Here is a 19,782-nt window from a genome sequence, read left to right as displayed (position 1 = left end):
CATTTTAGATGTTGTCCCACAGTTTGCCATTTTTTTCCAGCACTGTGAATAATAGACAAATATATAAGAGTAATGAATAAGCATTTATTAAGTACCTATTAAGTTCTAGGCTACCCGAAACACTTTACAAATATCATCTCTTTGATTCTTATGACAATCCTGGAGGGTAAAGTGTTAATTTTTATTACATTATACAGTGGGAGAACCTGAAGCAAATAGATGTTAAGTGACTTAACCAGGGTCATATAGCTAGTAAATGTCTGAAGTTAGAGTTGAAATAAGGTCTTCTTGGTTTGGAGCCACATCCTTTATCCATTCAGTCAGCAATAACTTTACCTAAGTCACTAAGAAAAATTCAGAATGTTTGAGAGCCAAGACCAGATCCTTGGTATATTGCTCTAAAGAACTCTCTCTAAGAACCATTACTTTAGATAATGTACATTTCTCATTTAGCAAGCATTTATTAAATGCCTACTATGTATTCCACTATACTAGGAACCCTGATTTAGGGAATACTAAACTATTGCTCTGAAATGCTTCCAGCCTCATGCCACAACATTTTCTACTTTGGCACTTTTCAGAGTGGCTTCATTTATATATCAGCAAACTTCCTCTTTTTTTTTTCCTGGATATACTGTATTGTTGACTCATTAACATTAAACACTTTCAACCGGGAAGATTATCTAACACTCAAATTTTCTCTGTAAAACACTCCACAGACTTGCCCTTAGAAACACTACACAGACTTAAGCACAATACTTGGGGGTCATTTTCTACAGTGAAACCACCAACAAAAAGCACAGAAATATTTTTTAAAAATGGCTCTAAATAGACTACAAAAAGGATACCAGTTTACAATATGAGAGTTCAAACAGGAGGCCAGAGCATCTCCTCATTCAACCTTGGCTGGAAAGGAACCTGTTGATCAACTCACATTTTCCCTTGCTCTGCAAAAGACCTGCACCATGAAAGCAACATTAAGTACTGATTTGAGGGTAACAAATTTTAGCAAGCATGAATGTTTGCAAATACAGAACCCATAAACAATGAAAACTGACTTCTGGTTAGGAAGGGACTTGAAGCTTCTATGTTTTTTTTCTTTAGTGGGGAAAATAAATTTCTTTCTCATTCTCCTATGATCTTAAAAATTATTTATGCCATTATTGAAAAAAGAAGTAGGGAGGAAGTCTTTCCTTTTTAGGTCAGAAAAGGCTATTGTCATAGAAAAAAACTTAAAGATTTACCTCTTTAAGGAAACTCAAATAATCCAAATAAAAACAGACATTGCTCAGACAATTCCCCCAAATTTTTTTCTGACAATCTCCTAATCTTTGCACCAAGATTCTATTACAGAGAGGAACTAGATGATAAGAAAACATTTTTTTTCCCGTTGATGGCCAAGAATTAAATGACTTTTAGTTTTTTTCTTAGTGGAAAATATTTATATTTTCTACTCACCTATTTTTTTTTAAAGCACAATACATTAAGCTTCTCAGCTGAGATATCCCCTCATTTCTCACCAGACTATACTACTTGAGGATTTTTCTGACTGATCATGCCCTAGGAAGTACCTTTTTGAGGCAACCAATCATCCTGTAAAGCTTTCATCAGCTTCATTGACCTCTCTGATTAGATGATAATGCCATGAACTCCAAATGTCCACTTAAAGAGAAAGTTCAGCTGACATATCTCCTCATTTCTCCTTCCTTTCTCCCTGCCATTGTGTGTTTTCTTCTCTCATTACATTGTAAGCTCCATGGGGGCAAAGTCTTTTTTTTTTTGGTATCTGTATCGCCAGCACTCAGCATAATGTCCAACCACATAGTAGATGCTTAATAAATTATATATATATATAATATGTATATATATATGTATATATANTTGAGGCAACCAATCATCCTGTAAAGCTTTCATCAGCTTCATTGACCTCTCTGATTAGATGATAATGCCATGAACTCCAAATGTCCACTTAAAGAGAAAGTTCAGCTGACATATCTCCTCATTTCTCCTTCCTTTCTCCCTGCCATTGTGTGTTTTCTTCTCTCATTACATTGTAAGCTCCATGGGGGCAAAGTCTTTTTTTTTTTGGTATCTGTATCGCCAGCACTCAGCATAATGTCCAACCACATAGTAGATGCTTAATAAATTATATATATATATGTATATATATATATATAATTATATATAATATAAAAATGTATTCTTATTTATATTTAAATATATAGCATATTCATATTCCATATATAAAGATAATAAAAGATTATATAAAATATATCATAAAATAAATATATAATATATGTTTAAGGGTGAAAATAAATATATAAGTGAGAATTTTAAACACATATATAAATATATAAATATAAATAAAGATAGGTATACTATATTTAAATTCAAACATGTAGCTGAATTAGGAAGAAAAGGAGCGGGGAACCGAGAAAAAGAAAGAAAGAATTAAAGATATACAGAGAACAGAAGAAGTTGGACTCTTAAGGTGAGAGAGGACACAAAAGAGGTACTTTGAATTTTTTTTATGTGACTTTTGCCCAGATATTGCTCTTACTCAGCCCTCTGTTATCTATTGACCTTTTAAATATTGATTGAATAATTAATCCCTCCATACAGTTTTTCAATTCTCTACTGTCACAACATTTATAGGATAGCCTATGTCAAATGAAAGGATTAAAGAAGTTAAGAAATTGTCTCTAAATGCTAGTAGGAGTGTCCACAGGCAGTAGCAAAATCAAATTAAAAAACCAAGCTCCAGATGACATCAAGCCGAAGGCCCTAAGCTAGACAGAGCAAAAGTGTTGAAATGCCAGCTAAAAAATAACTAGATTAGAACAGAGCCATCACAGTTTTGTTTTATTTTGTCTTGTTTTGTTTTATAACCTTCACCTTCTATCTTAGAATCAAGTATTGATTCTAAGGCAGAAAAGTGGTAAGGGCTAGGCAATGGGTCACCCAGCTAGGAAGTGCCTGAGGCCCCATTTGAACCCAGGACCTCTAATCTCTGGGCCTGACTCTCAGTCTACTGAGCCACCTAGCTACCCCCATCACACTTTTTTAAAAAAAATTCATTTCACATGAGGTGAACATTTGCTATGAACATCTGCAGTCGGTCAATTTTAAAAATTGCTGAGAGTCTCAAATTTAGATAGTGTGATGGTGCTTTCTAGAGGCAGTGACCCAGGAAAGACAGCTGACTGACTTTCGGGGTGGGAAACTGTCACTATGTAAGTGAAAGTAATTTCTCAAAAGAACATGAGAAAGCATATTTGACAAATGCTATTACAACTTCAACAGAGCACCAGGACAGCTTCATAAAAAAGAGAAACGCCTAGAAGCATCCAATTCTCTCTTAGAATTCACGGGTTTACTTTAGGGGGGGAAAAGACTTTGCACAGAAAAAATACTAAATACAATGGTAGGGGCGGCTTGGTGGCACAGTGGATATAACACCAGGCCTGGTGTGAGGAGGATATAGGTTCAAATCTATTCTCAGATACTTTTGAACTGGCTGACTCTGGGCAAGTCACTTTATTCCATTTGCCTAGCCTTTGCTCTTCTGCCTTGGGGCTGTCACTAAGACAGAAAGTAAGGGTTTATAAAAAAAATAATAAAGATAATGCTGCATGGAGAAATACTGACCTATCCAAATGCTTCAATATCTATTGTTGTCATAAAAACACTTGCAAAGATCATCATGCATAAAATTTTTTTGGTAAAAAATACAGACCACATTGTAGTTTAATATATCCCTCCTAACACTGTACATAAAAAGTAAAACATTGTGGAACAATCCAATGTAATGGCCTTTACTAGTAGTAGCAATGCAACGAGCCAGGACACTCCTGAAGGACTTATGGGAAAGAATGCTATCCATATTGAGAGAAACAACTATGGAGTAGAAATGCAAAAGCAAGACATATGACATCACTTAACACACACACACACACACACACACACACACACGTATGTGATTGAGGTTTAGGCTTTAAAAGATTGCTCTATACCAAAGATGAATAATATGGAAATAGGTATCAAGTGATAACATTTGTACAACCCAGTGGAATTGCTTGTCTGCTCAGGGAGGGAGTAGGAGAGGGAAAGAAAATGAATCATGGAAACATGGAAAAATATTTAAAAATGAAAACTAATTTTAAAATAAATTAATGTAATTTAATTTTTAAAAAAAGTATGTTATGTCCCTCCTGACAGAGCTTTCATTGTTCTGGGAGAGGTTACTCTAAACTACATTACTCTGGTTTGGAAAGTAACATCAGCTGGCAAGGTCTAATAATGTTTAACTTAATGCTATTTGTCATCTAAAGGAATGTAAGTTGTGCCACAGCAGTTGAAAAATAGTTACTAAGGCTCAGCAATGCCAAAATGATTTGGATTTGAGAGTATAAAACCATCTACACACCTAATAGCCAAGTCTTCCAAATAAGAATTTACAAGAGCTTATTTTAACCATTTTAGAAGAGAAATATTTCTAAATTGTATTGCACACTTCCCTGCTTTCTTTTCTTTTTTTTTTAAAACCCTTGTACTTCGGTGTATTGTATCATAGGTGGAAGAGTGGTAAGGGTGGGCAATGGGGGTCAAGTGACTTGCCCAGGGTCACACAGCTGGGAAGTGGCTGAGGCCGGGTTTGAACCTAGGACCTCCTGTCTCTAGGCCTGACTCTCACTCCACTGAGCTACCCAGTTGCCCCAACTTCCCTGCTTTCTTAAGCAAAATTTGAAGAATTTAGTCTTCATTATGATGATCAAATATTATATTATATTAGAGTAATGCCCTCCTTCGAGGTTATCAATTTCTCTTGCTCTTAGGTGCTTGGGGAGGAAGGGTTAAGAGCCAATATGCATGAATAAAGAATGCCAACTTTATGACCTTTATTCTGACTATTCCGAGGTCTGGGGGTGAGGGGTATTTCCTAGTTCTTACAGACGTTTCAGATAGGTGGAGTTCCAAAACAGGTGAGATGCCACTGGGTCTACAACTCCTTTAATGGACTTCAGCACTCTATTTCTCAAATTTGTTGTTGAATGATCCGCTCCTACAGGCAAGGAGAGAAACTCCTTGAAGCAAGAGAGAAGATTGAGTGAATTCTAAGCACACGGGAAGGCACAAACTGAAAGATGAAGATAGAGGGTCATGAGTAAGGAAAGGGGAAAAAGCCCTTTTGGCTAGATCACAAAGTTTAGAGAGAGTTTTCTACAGAATGTGCCTGGAAGCATAGGTTGGGGCCAGGTTGTAAAGAATTTTAAAAGCTGAAGAGAAAAGCTTGTATTTTATCCTAGAGGCAATGGGAAGCCCCTGGAGGTAAATGAATAGAGAAGTACATGGACAGATCTGCACTTAAGGAAAAATACTTTGGCAGCAATGTGGAGCATAGACTAGAATAAAGAGATCTGAGACAAGGAGGCTTTTATAATGCTCTAGTCAAGAGGTGATGAAGGACTGAAATAAGATGGTAGCTGTGTGAGTGAAGGTTATAGAAGAGCTAGAAAAGGCAGGAGGAGGCAAGGATGGCACTATTGTGCCATGGTTACAATCCTAGGTGCCTGAAAGAATGGGGATGCCTTTGGCAAAAACAGGGGAGTGTGGGAGAGAGAAGGGTTGGGGGAAGGGGATGAGTTCTGTTTTGGACATGCTGAGCTTAAGAAATCTCTGAAATTTCCAGGTTAAGATGGCTGCAGAGTACAAGCTGTGTGCTTAACCTCTCCTAACCCACATATACATGACTCCTCAAAAGGACACAAAAATCAAATCCAGGCGAAGGGACCCCACGACAGGGCGCAGCATTGAAGGTTCGTGGGATTGGGGCATTTCCACACTATAAGGGGGTGAAATAGCTCTCACTAAAATGTGAGCTGAGCAACCCCTTCCCCCCCAACACACACCACCTACAGTGCCAAAGACAGCGCACAAGAGTTAGAGCAAGTTTGGGGCATTCATTAAGTCCTTGGCAGCTACCTGGGATCTCCAGGGCCTGCTCCTGAGAGCAGCAAGACTTAAGATCCCAAGAGGCTAAAGAATGTGGACTTTGAACGCAGACCTTGAGCACAGGTATGGACCTTGGGTGAGGACCCAGTACAGAGGGGTGCATGTCTGTGGAAGCAGTGCCCTGAGACTGTTAAAGAAGCCTCGGGCAGAGAAGCAAACAAGGGGACCACCAGGAGGCTTGACCCTGAGAACAGCTATACTTGAGACCCCAGGAGCCTAAAAAGAACAGACCATGAGCGTGAAGATAAAGCTGAGAGGGTCGCCTCACTGTGACTCAGGCAAAAACTGTTCCACAGCTTGATAGGCAGAGAGCCTGTCTGCCTCACACCTAGACTTCTGACTGAGAAAGAAAAACAGTATAATAATAATGGCAAGCCATTCAAAAGAACTTCCAAAGAGAAAGATCAAGAAGAAATCTTTAACACTCGACGACTTTTACACAGAAAAAAATCCAAACAGAGCAAACAGCAGAGGAGAACAAACAAGTAATCACATCCAAACCTTCCAAAAAAAATAAAATTGGTCACAAGCTCTTGAAGAGTTCAAATCTGAGATCACGAAAAAGATGGAAGAGATTTGGCAAGAAAAGTGGGAAATAGCTCAAAAGGAAATGAACAGTTTAAAAGACAGAAACACACAATTGGAGAAAGATGCCCCCAAATCAAATGAAATGATAATTAAACAGCAGGAAACCATGAAAAACAGAATAGACCAAATCGAAAAGGAAAATCAAAAGATTATAGCAGAAAACCAGTCTCTAAAGAAATCTCTGGAATATTCAATGCAGGATTGAAGCTCAAGTGAAAGACTGAAGCTGGATATATCTGTAAGTCTTCTGCATAGAGATGACAGTTAAACTTATGTGAAATGATGAGGTTATTACCTAGAGAGAATGCTGAGCAGCAGTTCTTCACCTAGGATCTGTGAACTTTATAAAAAAAAAAGTAATAACCTACATTTCAATACAATTGATTTCCTTTATAATTCTATGTATTTATTTTAATAATCTATATTGAGACAATTGATTTCCTTTAAAATCTTATGAATTTTATTTTATTAACCTACATTTTGATACCACTGATTTCCTTTGTAATCTTTGCATTTTACTTTAATAACCTACCTTAAGAGACAATTGATTTCCTTTGTAACCCTATGTATTTTACTTTATGCTTTTAAAACATTTGGAGGGGGCAGCTAGGGAGCTCAGTAGATTGAGAGTCAGGCCTAGAGACAGGAGGTCCTAGGTTCAAATTTGACCTCAGACACTTCCCGGCTGTGTGACCCTGGGCAAGTCAATTGACCCCCATTGCCTACCATTACCACTCTTCTAACTAGGAGCCAATACACAGAAGTTAAGGGTTTAAAATAAATAAATAAATAAATAATAAAAAAACATTTGGAGAAGGAATTCATATGCTTCAGATTGTCAGAGAGGTACAGGACATAAAAAAGAAAACATTTGGTTAGAGGAAGAAGAGAGACTAGGGCAGAACTCTGGGTAACAACCACACTTAGCAGGGCATGATATAGATAATGAGACAGCAAAGAAGTAGTCAGGCAGAAGAACCCAGAGAGCAGTATCACAAAATTCAGAGGAGAAAGCAACTAAAGGGAGAGTGTGGTCAGCAGTGTCAAATGCATGTCAAGATAGGAGAACTGTGAATGGTCATAAGATTTGGAAATCTGGGCCCATTAGTAACTGAAAAGAGCAATTTTTATTGAATGATGAACTCAGAAGAACTCAGAGGCAAAGACAAAGAGAGAGAGAGAAGGAAATATGGGGAGAGGGCAACTTGAAGAGGGAACAGAAAGGCCCAAGTCTAATCACAAATATATATGTGTATGTCTATAGGATATATGTATATACATAACCCTTACCTTCTGTCTTCAAAACAACACTGTGTATTAGTTCCAAGACAGAAGAGCAGTAAGGGCTAGGAAGTGGGAGTTAAGTGACTTGCCCAGGGTCACACAGCTAGGAACTGTCTGAGGCCAGAATTGAATCTAGGACCTCCCATCTCTAGAACTGGCGCTCTATCCTCTGAGCCACCTAGCTATGATATTTTTAAAAGTCTAAAACCAGGATTCTAACAGGAAGAGCCAAGGAGGGAGTATATTTTCCAAGATTAGAGGAAAAAGAAAATGGAAATATTGAGGAACAATAGCAAATAGGCCAGTTTGACTGGACCATAGGATATGTGACAGAGAGCAATATGTCAATGATCCAGAATCTTCCAAAGTCTTTGGGCTCACATAGACCTATCCAATACCTGGGTCACTTTCTTTGGCTCCCAGACCTCACCTTGAGTTCATTCAGGAAAAACTCCAAAAATTCTTTGTTAGTTTGGATCAGGTTAATGGTATGTATTAAATTCTTACTATGAGCCAAGCCCTAAGAATGCAAATAAAAAGGTGAAAAGACAGTCTCTGTCCTCAGGGAACTTACTTTCTAATGGAAAAGACTCCATGGAAACAACTAGGTACACAAATGAGATACAAAGTAAAAGGATGGCAATAAGAGCAGAAAGCACTAGCAGCATGGGGTAGGGATTGGGGCGGGGGAGAGAGGGAGGGTAAGGTAAGGCACAGAGTCTGGGATTTGACTTGAGTTTCTGCTAAAAGCCATGGAAACATGGGCAGCTGGATAGCTCAGTGGATTGAGAGTCAGACCTAGACAAGGGAGGTTAAATCCAGCCTCAGACACTTCCCAGCTGTGTGACCCTGGGCAAGTCACTTGACCCCCACTGCCCACCCTTACCACTCTTCCACCTATGAGCCAATATACAGAAGTTAAGGGTTTAAAAGCCACCTAGCTGTGTGACCCTGGGCAAGACCCAGTTGCCAACCCTTACCACTCTTCTGCCTTGGAACTGATACACAGTATTGATAAGGCAGAAGACAAGGGTTTTAAAAAGCAATAGCACAGGCATAGGGTGATAGATAAGGCAACAAAAAAGGAGTCAGAGAGACAGAAGCAGCAGGAGATAAAGTGACAAAAAAAACTCTAAGATTTAGAGTATCTAAGAGTGTGGTCAACAGTGTCAAATGCAGTAAATATGTCAAGAAAGAAGAGGACTAGGAAAGGCCATGGGATCTGGCAATAAGGGACCAGAACAATTTCTATTGAATGATAAGATCAGAAGCCAAATTATAATGAAAACCAGCCTGAAAGATGCTATGAGGACACAAATGACCAGATTTGGCAATGGATTCCATATAAGGGATAAGTAAGAATCAAAAGTCAAAAATAACACTGGGATTGCAAGACTGGTTGACTGGGAGGATGGTGGTTCCCCTTATAGAGAAATTGAGAAAGAAAGGAGGATTTTGTGGAAAAAGTGATGGTCTCTGTTTGGGGTATGTTGAGTTTGAGATGCCTGCTGGATGTCTGGCTTCAAACCAAACATGATCTACTGGATAAGGGAAGAGAAGGGGTGTCATGGGACTTAAAGGAAGGATCATTTTTGGAACAAATGCCGTAGGGAATGGAATAGCAAATCATTTGGGGAAAAATAACCGAATGTATAGCTTGAGGCAATGAAGGCCCAGTTGACATCAGAAAACAAATTTGCAGAGGCCCCAACTGGCATGGTTTCATGGTTTCCTCCAGTTCTATTGAGCTTGAGGCCACTGGAACTCTCCAGATGACGTTATTTTGGTTCTACCCAAATATAAAAACAAAAAATTTACAAGTATTAAAAACATAGATCAAATATTTAATTATGTCTACAAGGAGTCTTTTTATGTCCTCTTCTGGTCATAAAGGTTAGAACGGTTACACAAGAATACTAAATATTTGTCCTGTCCTATAAAGGGAAGCAGGAATTATTTTTTTCTACTATTCATGCTCTAGTTAGCATTTTCCATTTAGGAACTATCTAAGTATGCAATACTCAGCACAATACTTCAAAATTCTGAAAAGCATTATATAATTTAAAGCTTTTATGTCTCAATATTTACTAAGCATTTCTTACAATGACCAATATGGAACTGTGTTTTGCATGACAATAAAACAAATGTGAAAAAAAATTTACTAAGTATAACTCTAAGGAAGTTTGGTTGTGGGGGCCAGTAGGATCTAAAGATGGAAAACAGTCCTAATCTTAAGGAGTATCAGGGATCAGAACACTCCCGGAAAATGTATAGGAAAGCAATAAAAAAAAAAAAAATGTGGGAGTCAAGAGATCTTACATTATCCCTTTCCACTTTAAACCAAAGTTCAGAGGTCATCCATCCACGGTTGACTCTTTAGTCACTTTACCACACACCCTTGCTGGTGGATTACTTTCTACTTTCCCCTTCTCCAACCCTAAACTTCAGGCTTTTCCCGTCCTTCTAAAGGTAACAATTAATTGATCTGACACAGTCTTTTACTAATGATATAACAGAAAAGAGCTAAAGGGGTTCTTCAAAGGCCCTTCCTGTTCCAATTTCTTAACCACACATTCATTATGAGAAAGGCCTAGTAGAGACAACTAGTACTTGCTCTTTTGCAGTAATTCATAAAAATAAAATTGAAAGTGTACAAATTATGACAGGTAAGGCTGCATCAAAATTTCTCTAGAATCAATTTAAAATTCCTCTCGCATATACTAAAATCTGAATCTTCTATTTTCTATTACTCCAAAGACTTTTTCTTTATAAAAGGATGCCGAGCCCTTTCCTAGAGCCTGAAAGAACTTATGATTCCAGGTCTAGAATAGCTATTTATTGATTGCTACCCTACTTTGACTATATTCAATTTCTGAAAGTAGAGGAAAATAGATTGTACAAGACAAGACAGTGCTAGACTTGGCATCAGAAAGACTTGAGTTCAAATTTTACTTTAGATTATTAGCATATGACCCTGGGCAAGTCACTTAACCTATCTGCCTCAATTTCCTTAACTCTAAAATGGGCATCATATCAGCATCAACCTCCTAAGGTTGTTGTAAGGCTCAAATTAGATCATATTTGTAAGACGCTTTGCCAACTTTAAAGTATAGCATAAATGTTAGCTATTTATTATTATTATTAACAAGCACTTAAGTACCTAGTAGATATCAGTTGCTATTCTAGGTGCAAGGAAAATAATAAAAAGATAGACAGTTCCTGCCCCCAAATTGAATATACTCTCATATTAGGGAAATAGAACATCTTTACCCATGAACAAAAACACACAATGATGGCATAGGGGGACAACTAAGAGAAGAGATCAGGTAAGGCCTCCTGGGGAAAGAGTTTCTAGATCTAATCTTTGAAGAGAGCTAGAAGTTCCAAGAGAGGGAATTAAGGAGGGAGAACATGCCAGCAGGCACAGAATGTATTGTCACTACAAAAGCATGGAGGTGGAACATGGAATGTTGTATACCAGGAACAGAAAATAGTAAATTTTTTTTTTAATTTGGCTGAATCATAGCAAGCAATGTGTTCATTTTGGAGGATAGGTTGGAAACAAAATGCGAAAGGCTTGAAAGTCAAACAGACAAGTTTATTCTAAAAAGAATGAGGAGCCACTTCTTGAAGCTTCTCAAGCAGAGGAAAGACATAACAAGACTTGTACTATAAGAATGCCAATTTAGTAGTGTAATAGGTAACCCCTGAGAAGAAGATGGAGACCCAGCTGTGGTCTAGACCAAGTGAAAGGAAGGGATTGTGATATTCTTCTTGATAGCAGGTGTTGATGTTTATCTCTCAGCCTTGTTCAGTAATAGGTCAAATGATATTATGAGACTATCAGGTACAGGTGCTGGATATGCAGGTCTATAGGCCTACCCACCCTTCACCACCCATGAGCCCTTCTCAAAAATGAGACCCTGAAGTCTTCTGCCCCTGGGCTTTTATAGTGGTGGTCTCAACTGTCTTTTGCCCTTGGCTTATGCCATCTGGGTAAATTCTAAATTCTATAACTGACGATCTGTCACTCAAGCTGGTTTCCATCTTCTTCCCAGAGGTTACCTATTACAGTAGCTATGTGCAGGATGGATTGGACAGAGGAAGAGACTAGATACAGGAAAACCATGTAGGAAGTTATTCCCATAATCCAGAGAAAAGATGATGAAAGTTTGGCCAAAGATGCTTGGGGTGTGAGCAGAGAGGAGGAGATAGATGAAAGAGATTTTGGGAATGTAGAATGTGGAAAGAACTGGCAACTGAATGGATATGGAAGGTCAGAAAATGGTGGTATCCTTGACATAAACAGGGAAGTTGGGAGGAGGAATAAATTTAGGAGAAAAGGTAAAGAACTCCAGTGCTGTATGTGTCAGTTATTTGTCATATATAAGTAGCAAGTGCTAAAATTTAAGTACAACCATACCATCTGTTTTAATGTAGTCAATTCCATCTATTTCTATAGTCTATAAGTTAAAGCAAGTCCCCCTAAATAGAATTTCATACAGTAAAAGCCTGCTATAACATTAATGTCCATAGCGAAAACAATTCTGTTCCTAGTTGAGATTCTAGAGATCCAAGACCTCTGACCAGATATTATGATCTGCAAAGTGAATAGTCTATAAGGTGTAAAAAGCAGATCTAGCAATTATTTACACCCAAATCACTACACTAATTCACAGAACAAGCAGATTTCAAGGATCACGTAAGGGTATTCTACATGTGAGAGCTGTACCTGAAAACAAAAGCAAGGTGAACACATTTTAAAACAAGGATTTTAATGGGAACTGATTCTCAGATTTCTTTTATTATAAGCAGTAACTGGTTTTTAAAAGCAAGTTAATTAAAAACTAGGATAAATTAGTTTTCAGAGTGTGAGGTGAACACATGGCAGTCAGAGCACGGGCCTCTTTCCTTTCCAGTGCCTTCTCATTCAATCTAAAAAACACCCTCCCAATCCTTCAAAGCTTTCCATTGAAGACTTGAATGCAGTCGCAGAAAACCCGGCTTCCAGCAAACTCCACCGAAAATAGGAATGAGCTTTCTTAACTGGTAAGGGGAGGCTGTATTCCTAACAAACCTCGCCAGTTACTACAGATAACCAGAAAGCTGGAGTTAACCCACTCCCTGCTGTCTTTCTTCAGAGGCACACATGGTATAATCAGCAACTCGCCAGCCTGACCCGGGGTCGGGCAGGTGCAGAAGCAGAAAGCGTGGGGGAGGCCCCAGCCCTCTCCGGCTGCCGGAGGCAAACTCTCCAGGGAAAGAAGAAGGAACACAAACACACTCACACGCCTAGCTGGAAGTCGCCCCACTACCAGCCTCGAACACACACGCATACATGCCTTGCTGAAAGTCACCCCCCACCACCACCACCAGCCTTCCTGAATCCGCATGGACCCAAGAACAATCCTTCCCTCTCCCCCAGCTCCGGCTCCGGCTCCCAAGCGGATTGCAACTTCTGGCGCTGGCACTTGCGTTAGCACCTGCTCCCGAGCCGCACCTGCCCCTCCTCTTGGAGAACCTGAACCCAGAAAGCCAAGGAGGGTGCCCAGCCTGGTTCTCCCTCCCGCAGGGAGGCGGCCGAAGACGTGTTCCACGCGCGGGAGCAGCAGAGGAGCTCAGCTCAGCCTTCTCTTACAGTCCATCAGACGACCCTTCCCCTCCTACCCCCCCTCCCCCCGGAGCCCAGAGGGGCAGCGACCGCGCGAAGGGCCGAAGAGCGGCAGGCGCCAGCTCACCTGGTTCTCCGCTGTCCATGTTCGCTCGCCGCTCCCTGGCTCCCGAGGCGGGCAGACCCGGAGTGGCCGCGGAAATGACTAGGTTCGCGCAGCAGCCGCCTGGGCTGGAGCTGGGGCCGCCGAGAGTGCTTTTACAGCCGCTGTCGTCGCCGCTGCCGCCGCCGCCGCCGCCTCCGGAAAGTCCCCACCCACCTCTTCTCCACAGGCCCGCACCTCCTGGAGAGCGCCTTCCCGGGGCGTCACCCAACCACCTGACCCGGCAGACCTGGGCACTGCACTCCGCTCCGCCCCGCAGAGTCAGCAGCAGAAGCATAGAGCCCGAGGCCGCCGGGGAGGGGCTGGGCCCTGGGGCGGGGATAGATGCGGACTAGAGAGAGAGTTATCTTCTGGGAGGAGGAGAAGGCTTGGGATGGAAGGAGGAGAAGTGACAGCCGCCGCTGGGGGGAAGAGGGGGAAGGGAACAGAAGCGAACCATAAAGGCGGAAACCACGGGATGCTCCTGGAGGAGGGGAGGGGAGAAGGGCGACGTGTGCATACTAGTCATCAAGTTACTTTTTTTTTAAAACCAAACATTCCTCCTGGATGTTGGTAAAGCCTTCGTCTCATCTCACTCATCGCGGGTGTAAAAATAATAACTAGCATTTAAAGAGACCTTTGAGGTTTGCAAAGCATCTTATACACAGTACCTTGTTGGATCCTTAGAACAACCCTGTGAAATAGTTGCTTTTATTATCCCCATTTTTCAGCCAAGGAAAATGGCATTAGAAAGGTTGAATGACTTTCCCAGATTAACATAGCTAGGAAATCTGCATAAGCAGGATTTAACTGGGGTCTTCCTCATTCCAGGTTACAACAGGAAGATTATTGGAAGTAATTTTTCATTGTTTATTATTATTTTATGACTTGTTATCATCATCATTATTAGCCTGGCACATAATAAGAGTAGAGATAGCAATTGGAAACTGTGATTTCATCACATAGTAGACATCTAATAAATGCTTGTTGATTAATTGATTTTTACAAATGTACCACTATGATCAACATCTTCCTATGTTTAATTAATGTGAAAGGGTTACAAAGTTTACAATGTACTTTTTGTCATTTACTATATAGGAAAATGTTGCTCCTACAGTGATTATATAGTTAATATAGTAATTAGTTAACACATTAAGTAACTAGCCTAAGTTGTAAGTAAAGTATATGCATGTTTCATTAGGAAACTTGAAAAAAATCAGCCCTATTTATTGATAGCTAAATATAGATTTTTAGATGACCAATGTAGAAGATAGCCTTTTGGGAATGGTTTAACTGAGAAGAGCCAATATTAAGGGTAATTATTTTGTGGCTGAAAGGAATCCAGTGCATGTAATTAACTAAAAAATTAAATATGGAGATCTTTTGAAATTTGCTATTTTAAAAAAAATTAATGTAAAGAGCAGGAAACAGTTAAATACACATCCTTTAAGGAATGGCTAAACAAATTGTAATATATGAAGACAATGGAATATTACTGTACTCTAAAAAAGGAATAAAAAGAATATAGGGAGGCCTTGGAAAACTTAGATAACTGATACAAAATGGGAAACAATATAGACAATGACTACAACAATGCAAATAGAAAGAATAACAAAATCTAAATGGAATTCTGTGTAATTATGATAACCAAGGTTAACTACAAACAACAGATAGTAATAATACACTGACTTCCCTTCTTTGTAGGGGTGAGGTACTACTGTGATGGAACATAGCAAAGGTTGGATTTGACTGATTCCTTGGCTAGTTTTGCTGAAATATTTTTCTTTATTATTTGTTATATGGGATGACTTTTAGGGGGAGTGAAGAGGAGGGATATGTTGGAAAGTTGAAATAAAAACAAAGAATACAAATGAACAAAGTTAACTGCCCCCAAATTCCCGAACTATTGCTGTGATCTTTACCATTTGTCATTTTTGTACTTTCAAAGTATTTTACAATAATCAGTCTACCCTGTGCCATTCTCAACTCCTTAAAATTTTAATGTATTTGTTATTTTTCATAAATATTTTCCAATTACATGTAAAAATGTTTTAGTATTTTTTTAATTTTTGAGTTCCAAATTCTCACCCCCCCTTCCCATCCCTCCCCTAACCACTGAGAAGGCAAGCAATATGATATCAATTATATATTTGAAGTCATGCAAAACCAATTTTATATTAGCTATTCAACTCCTTAAATCCTAATCATCTCTTTCAGAAGGAAAGCTGTATTAGGGATTTATCCAATAAGTCTGCCTAATGACTATAAGTATAATATACCTGTAGTCCTCATCCTTCTTAGTCCTTATCTTTCTTGATTCCTCTGCAGCCTTTGACAGTATCAAACACACATCTTCCCCTTGATACTCTCTGTTTTCTATGTTTTCATGACACTTCTCTCTTCTATTTTCTTTTCATGACACTTCTGTCTTCTATTTTCCCTCCAATCTATCAGAATACTCCTCGGCCTCCTTTGGAGGATCTTCTTCATCAAGGTCACACTTACTTATGGTGGGTGAACAAAAGCCAAGGCTCTATCCTCTGTCTTATATCTTGATGATCTCATCAGCTCCCATGGATTCAACTATCATCTCTGTACAGCTAATTCTCAGATTTGTTTAGCCCTGACTTCTCTCTTGATCTCCAATCTCTCATCTCCTATTGTCTACTAGACATCTCAAACTGGATGTCCTTAGGACAATGTCTTAAATTTGGTGTGTCCAAAACAAAATTCATCAGCTTCCTTACTACCTTCTAAACTTCCCTCTTGCCTCTGAGGACGTCACTATTCTTCAAGTCAACTAAATTTATATACTAGGTGTCATTTGCAACTCTTCACTCTCACTTACCCATATATCCAATCTGTTGCCAATTCTACTTTTTCAATATGTATTATTCACATCATTCTGGTGTCTGAACTATTACAATATCTCTCTCATTGGGTTCCCTGCCTCTAGTGTCTCCCCACTTCAGTATAACTGCCACTTAGCTGCCAAAATGACCTTCCTAAAATTCAAGTCTGATCATGTCACTTTCCTATTCATTAAACTCCAGTGGCTCCCTATTTCCTCCAGGATCAAAAATTTAAATCCCACATTTCATTTTTCAAGCTCTTCACAACTTGGGCCCTTCTTATCTTTCCAGCCTTCTTATAGTCTACTCTCTTCCACATATTCAGTGATTCTTCCTATTCTTCAAACATGACATTTAATCTTCTAGCTCTGTTTTTTACTGTTTATTCTATATGACTGAAATGCTCTTTTTCCTTGTCTCTACATCCTAACTTAGTTTCCTTCAAGACTCAGTTATAATCTTTATCTTTTACAAGAAGACTTTCTTTGACTAGGGCAAAGTGCTCCTCTCTTCCCAGCTACCAGTGCCTTTTCTCTGAGATTACCTCCAATTTACCTCATGTACATCTTGTATGTACAAAGTTGTTGGTATATTTCTCATCCATTAGAATCTGAGGGCAAGAAATTGTTTTTATATTTCTTTGTATCTCCTTATTCTAACACATGCCTAGTACATGGTAAATGCTTAGTTAATGCTTGATGATTTGGCTTTTTGACTCTATGGAACCCATAACCTATCCAAGATTCCAGGTCAAATTATTCTCAGACTCCTCTTTTCCAAAGAAGTATCACATAAATAGACACAGTAGATTTTCCTCAATAAATATTTCTTGAAAATATTTTAACACCACCACCACCACCATCCAGATTATTCTTTCTCTTCTGGGTTTTCCTGACACTGCTCTTTCCTTATTTTCCCCTTTGCCTGACCATCCTTTCTTTTCTATAGATCATCCCTCATTTCTTACTCACCATTACTTAAAATCCCCCAATATCTTCCTGGGCTCTCTTCTATTGTCCTTCTACACTCTACATTCTCTTGGTGATCTCATCAGCTCCTGTGGGATCTATTATAATCTCTTTTGTAGATGATTTCCAGATCTATATATCTCTAGTTTCTCTCCTGCACTCCAGTTCCGTATTTCAAATTACCTTTTGGTAACTACCCAAAAGTTTTGCCTTTCAGAGAGTATATTTACATAATGTCAACATGCTCTAAAATCTTTTTGGCATGTTTTAACTCAGATGGGTTCATGAAATGCCTACCCTTGGACAATTGTTATTAGCTTAATCATTTTAGTGATATAGAGAGAACATTTTGTTCACAGAGGGAAAAATATCTTGTATCTAACATGTTAGCACGGAAGGTTCCAATTAAGTCTTTCATTTACTAAATGTTTTTGGCCTATAAATGAAAGATGTACTTCCTCTCCCCCTTCTCCCATCCCATCCCATCCCATCCCTTCTCATATGGCACTTTCCTGGTCTCATTTCAAGATCTAATTGTTTTCTACTAAGCTTGCTTAGTACATTTCTGTGTGTTTACCACAAGTTACAATTTTGAAATGAAAATTATTTTTATAAATATTCCATTGTTAACTGAATGTTGATGTGTCCACCCCAGAGCTCTTTAACAGTCTGCCTTCTTGGAAAGGTCACTTGTTTTTCATGTTTTGTATAGAAAACAAATGACTTTCAATACCATGAGGAAAAAAAAATCCAACATGACATACTTTGTTACATGTCTTAAATGAACAGGGTTTTATATTGTAAGATTCAGAAGGATCTTGAGAGAGTTGCTAATATTTAAATGACATGCCCATATGCACTTAGCTAACCCTTCATTTAAGAAACTTCTTGCCCACACTGACTCGACATGAATTTATTTATCTTGTAATTACATAGTGCTGACTGACTGGACTTATAATATCTTGGCTCTTTGGAAGTTGTTTTTTCTAAATTTCTTTCTTAGCTAAACTCTTACAAGAAAGAATCTCTTGATGACACGAGACATGCAAAGTTATTTAATACATGGGGGAACCATAGCACTAAGGCCTCATCTGCTTTCCCCTAAGTCTTCATTTACTAATAGCCTGCAGAAATTGGACAAAATGAAGTGAAGAATCTCTTGGGTTGGCCAGAAATCACAATCATTTGCAATATGATAACACAGTTTTGCAAAAACGAAGCAACAAACACCACAAAACAACTTAACACCATAGCAAATCTTCCATAGCTGAACTGTTAAGAGCAAACTCCTTGGGAGTCCAGGAAGTTAAAGACAGGCTAAAAAGATAAATCATTTAATTTAATGACCTTAGAAAGGAAGCATTTATTTGCTTCAACATATACTGTAACTAGCTTCTTACATTCTTTTAGTGGATGGCCTAGAATTCTGGGGAAAAAATGGTACTATATTTGGAGTTAAATGACCTGCCATTTATTAGCTATGAGACTTTGGGGAAGTCATTAAAGCTCTGAGTCTCAACTTCCTCATTTATAAAAAGAAGGAATTAGAATAAATGATCTCTCAGGTCTCCCCCAACTCTAAGTTCTCTGATCTACACAAGACAGGGATAACTGAAAACAAAATAGGTAGTATTCATTTCAATGAATCTGGGACCAAGTTATTGTAGATCAAAACCTATCCATGTTTTCTTCTTCGCCTGAGGAATTCTGCTGCCCTGGCCTGAGAACCACTTTGAATTGTTCTTTGTTTCATGAATTGCCATGGCCAGAGAATCTATCCCAAGTGGTCAGCCCAATGAGCTTCTCTATACCTACCTAAGCCAGTCCTAGAATCTGTTGCTGGAGCCATATTAAATGCCTCTGTAGTTTGGTAGAGCCTATAAGAGTTTGTTTTCCCACAAGCACAGACTTGGAGAATAAGGCAGCATCATTTCTGTCAATAAATGCTTGTTATATCAAACTAAATTTTGGGTAATCTTTTTTTAAGTGAATGAGGATTTTTTTAAACCCTTACCTTCTGTCTTAGAATTTATACTAAGTAGCAGTTCCAAAGCAGAAGAGCAATAAAGGCTAGGTAATTGGAATTAAGAAACTTGTCCAGAGATATACAGCTGGGAAAAATTCAAATTTGTCAAATTTGAATCCAGGACCTTCAAACTCCAGGCTTGTCTCTCTATCCACTTGAGCCACTTACCTACCCCATAAGTAAACAGATATTTAACAGTGATGTGTTAGACATATAAATTCCTGATAAGATATATCTCACTGTTTTGATTTTGTCTATGCTAATAAAAACCATAGACTATTTAATCTTCCCTGTCTCTT

General features: G+C 38.8%; 1 protein-coding gene across 1 annotated transcript in view; it reads right to left on the bottom strand.

Annotated features, from left to right (window-relative positions):
- Window positions 1-13,758, bottom strand: part of TPD52 (tumor protein D52) — a 324,737-nt gene extending 310,979 nt beyond the window's left edge. The window contains exon 1 of the mRNA XM_044665819.1: window positions 13,623-13,758. Within this exon, the coding sequence (XP_044521754.1) occupies window positions 13,623-13,641 (19 nt within the window). The 5' untranslated portion in view covers window positions 13,642-13,758. The remainder of the gene's footprint in view (window positions 1-13,622) is intronic.
- Between the last annotated feature and the right edge of the window lie 6,024 nt (window positions 13,759-19,782).

This window comes from Gracilinanus agilis, chromosome 1, assembly GCF_016433145.1.
Source record: "Gracilinanus agilis isolate LMUSP501 chromosome 1, AgileGrace, whole genome shotgun sequence".
In the NCBI taxonomy this organism is placed as follows: domain Eukaryota; kingdom Metazoa; phylum Chordata; class Mammalia; order Didelphimorphia; family Didelphidae; genus Gracilinanus; species Gracilinanus agilis.
This window is presented reverse-complemented; position numbering and strand designations above follow the sequence as displayed.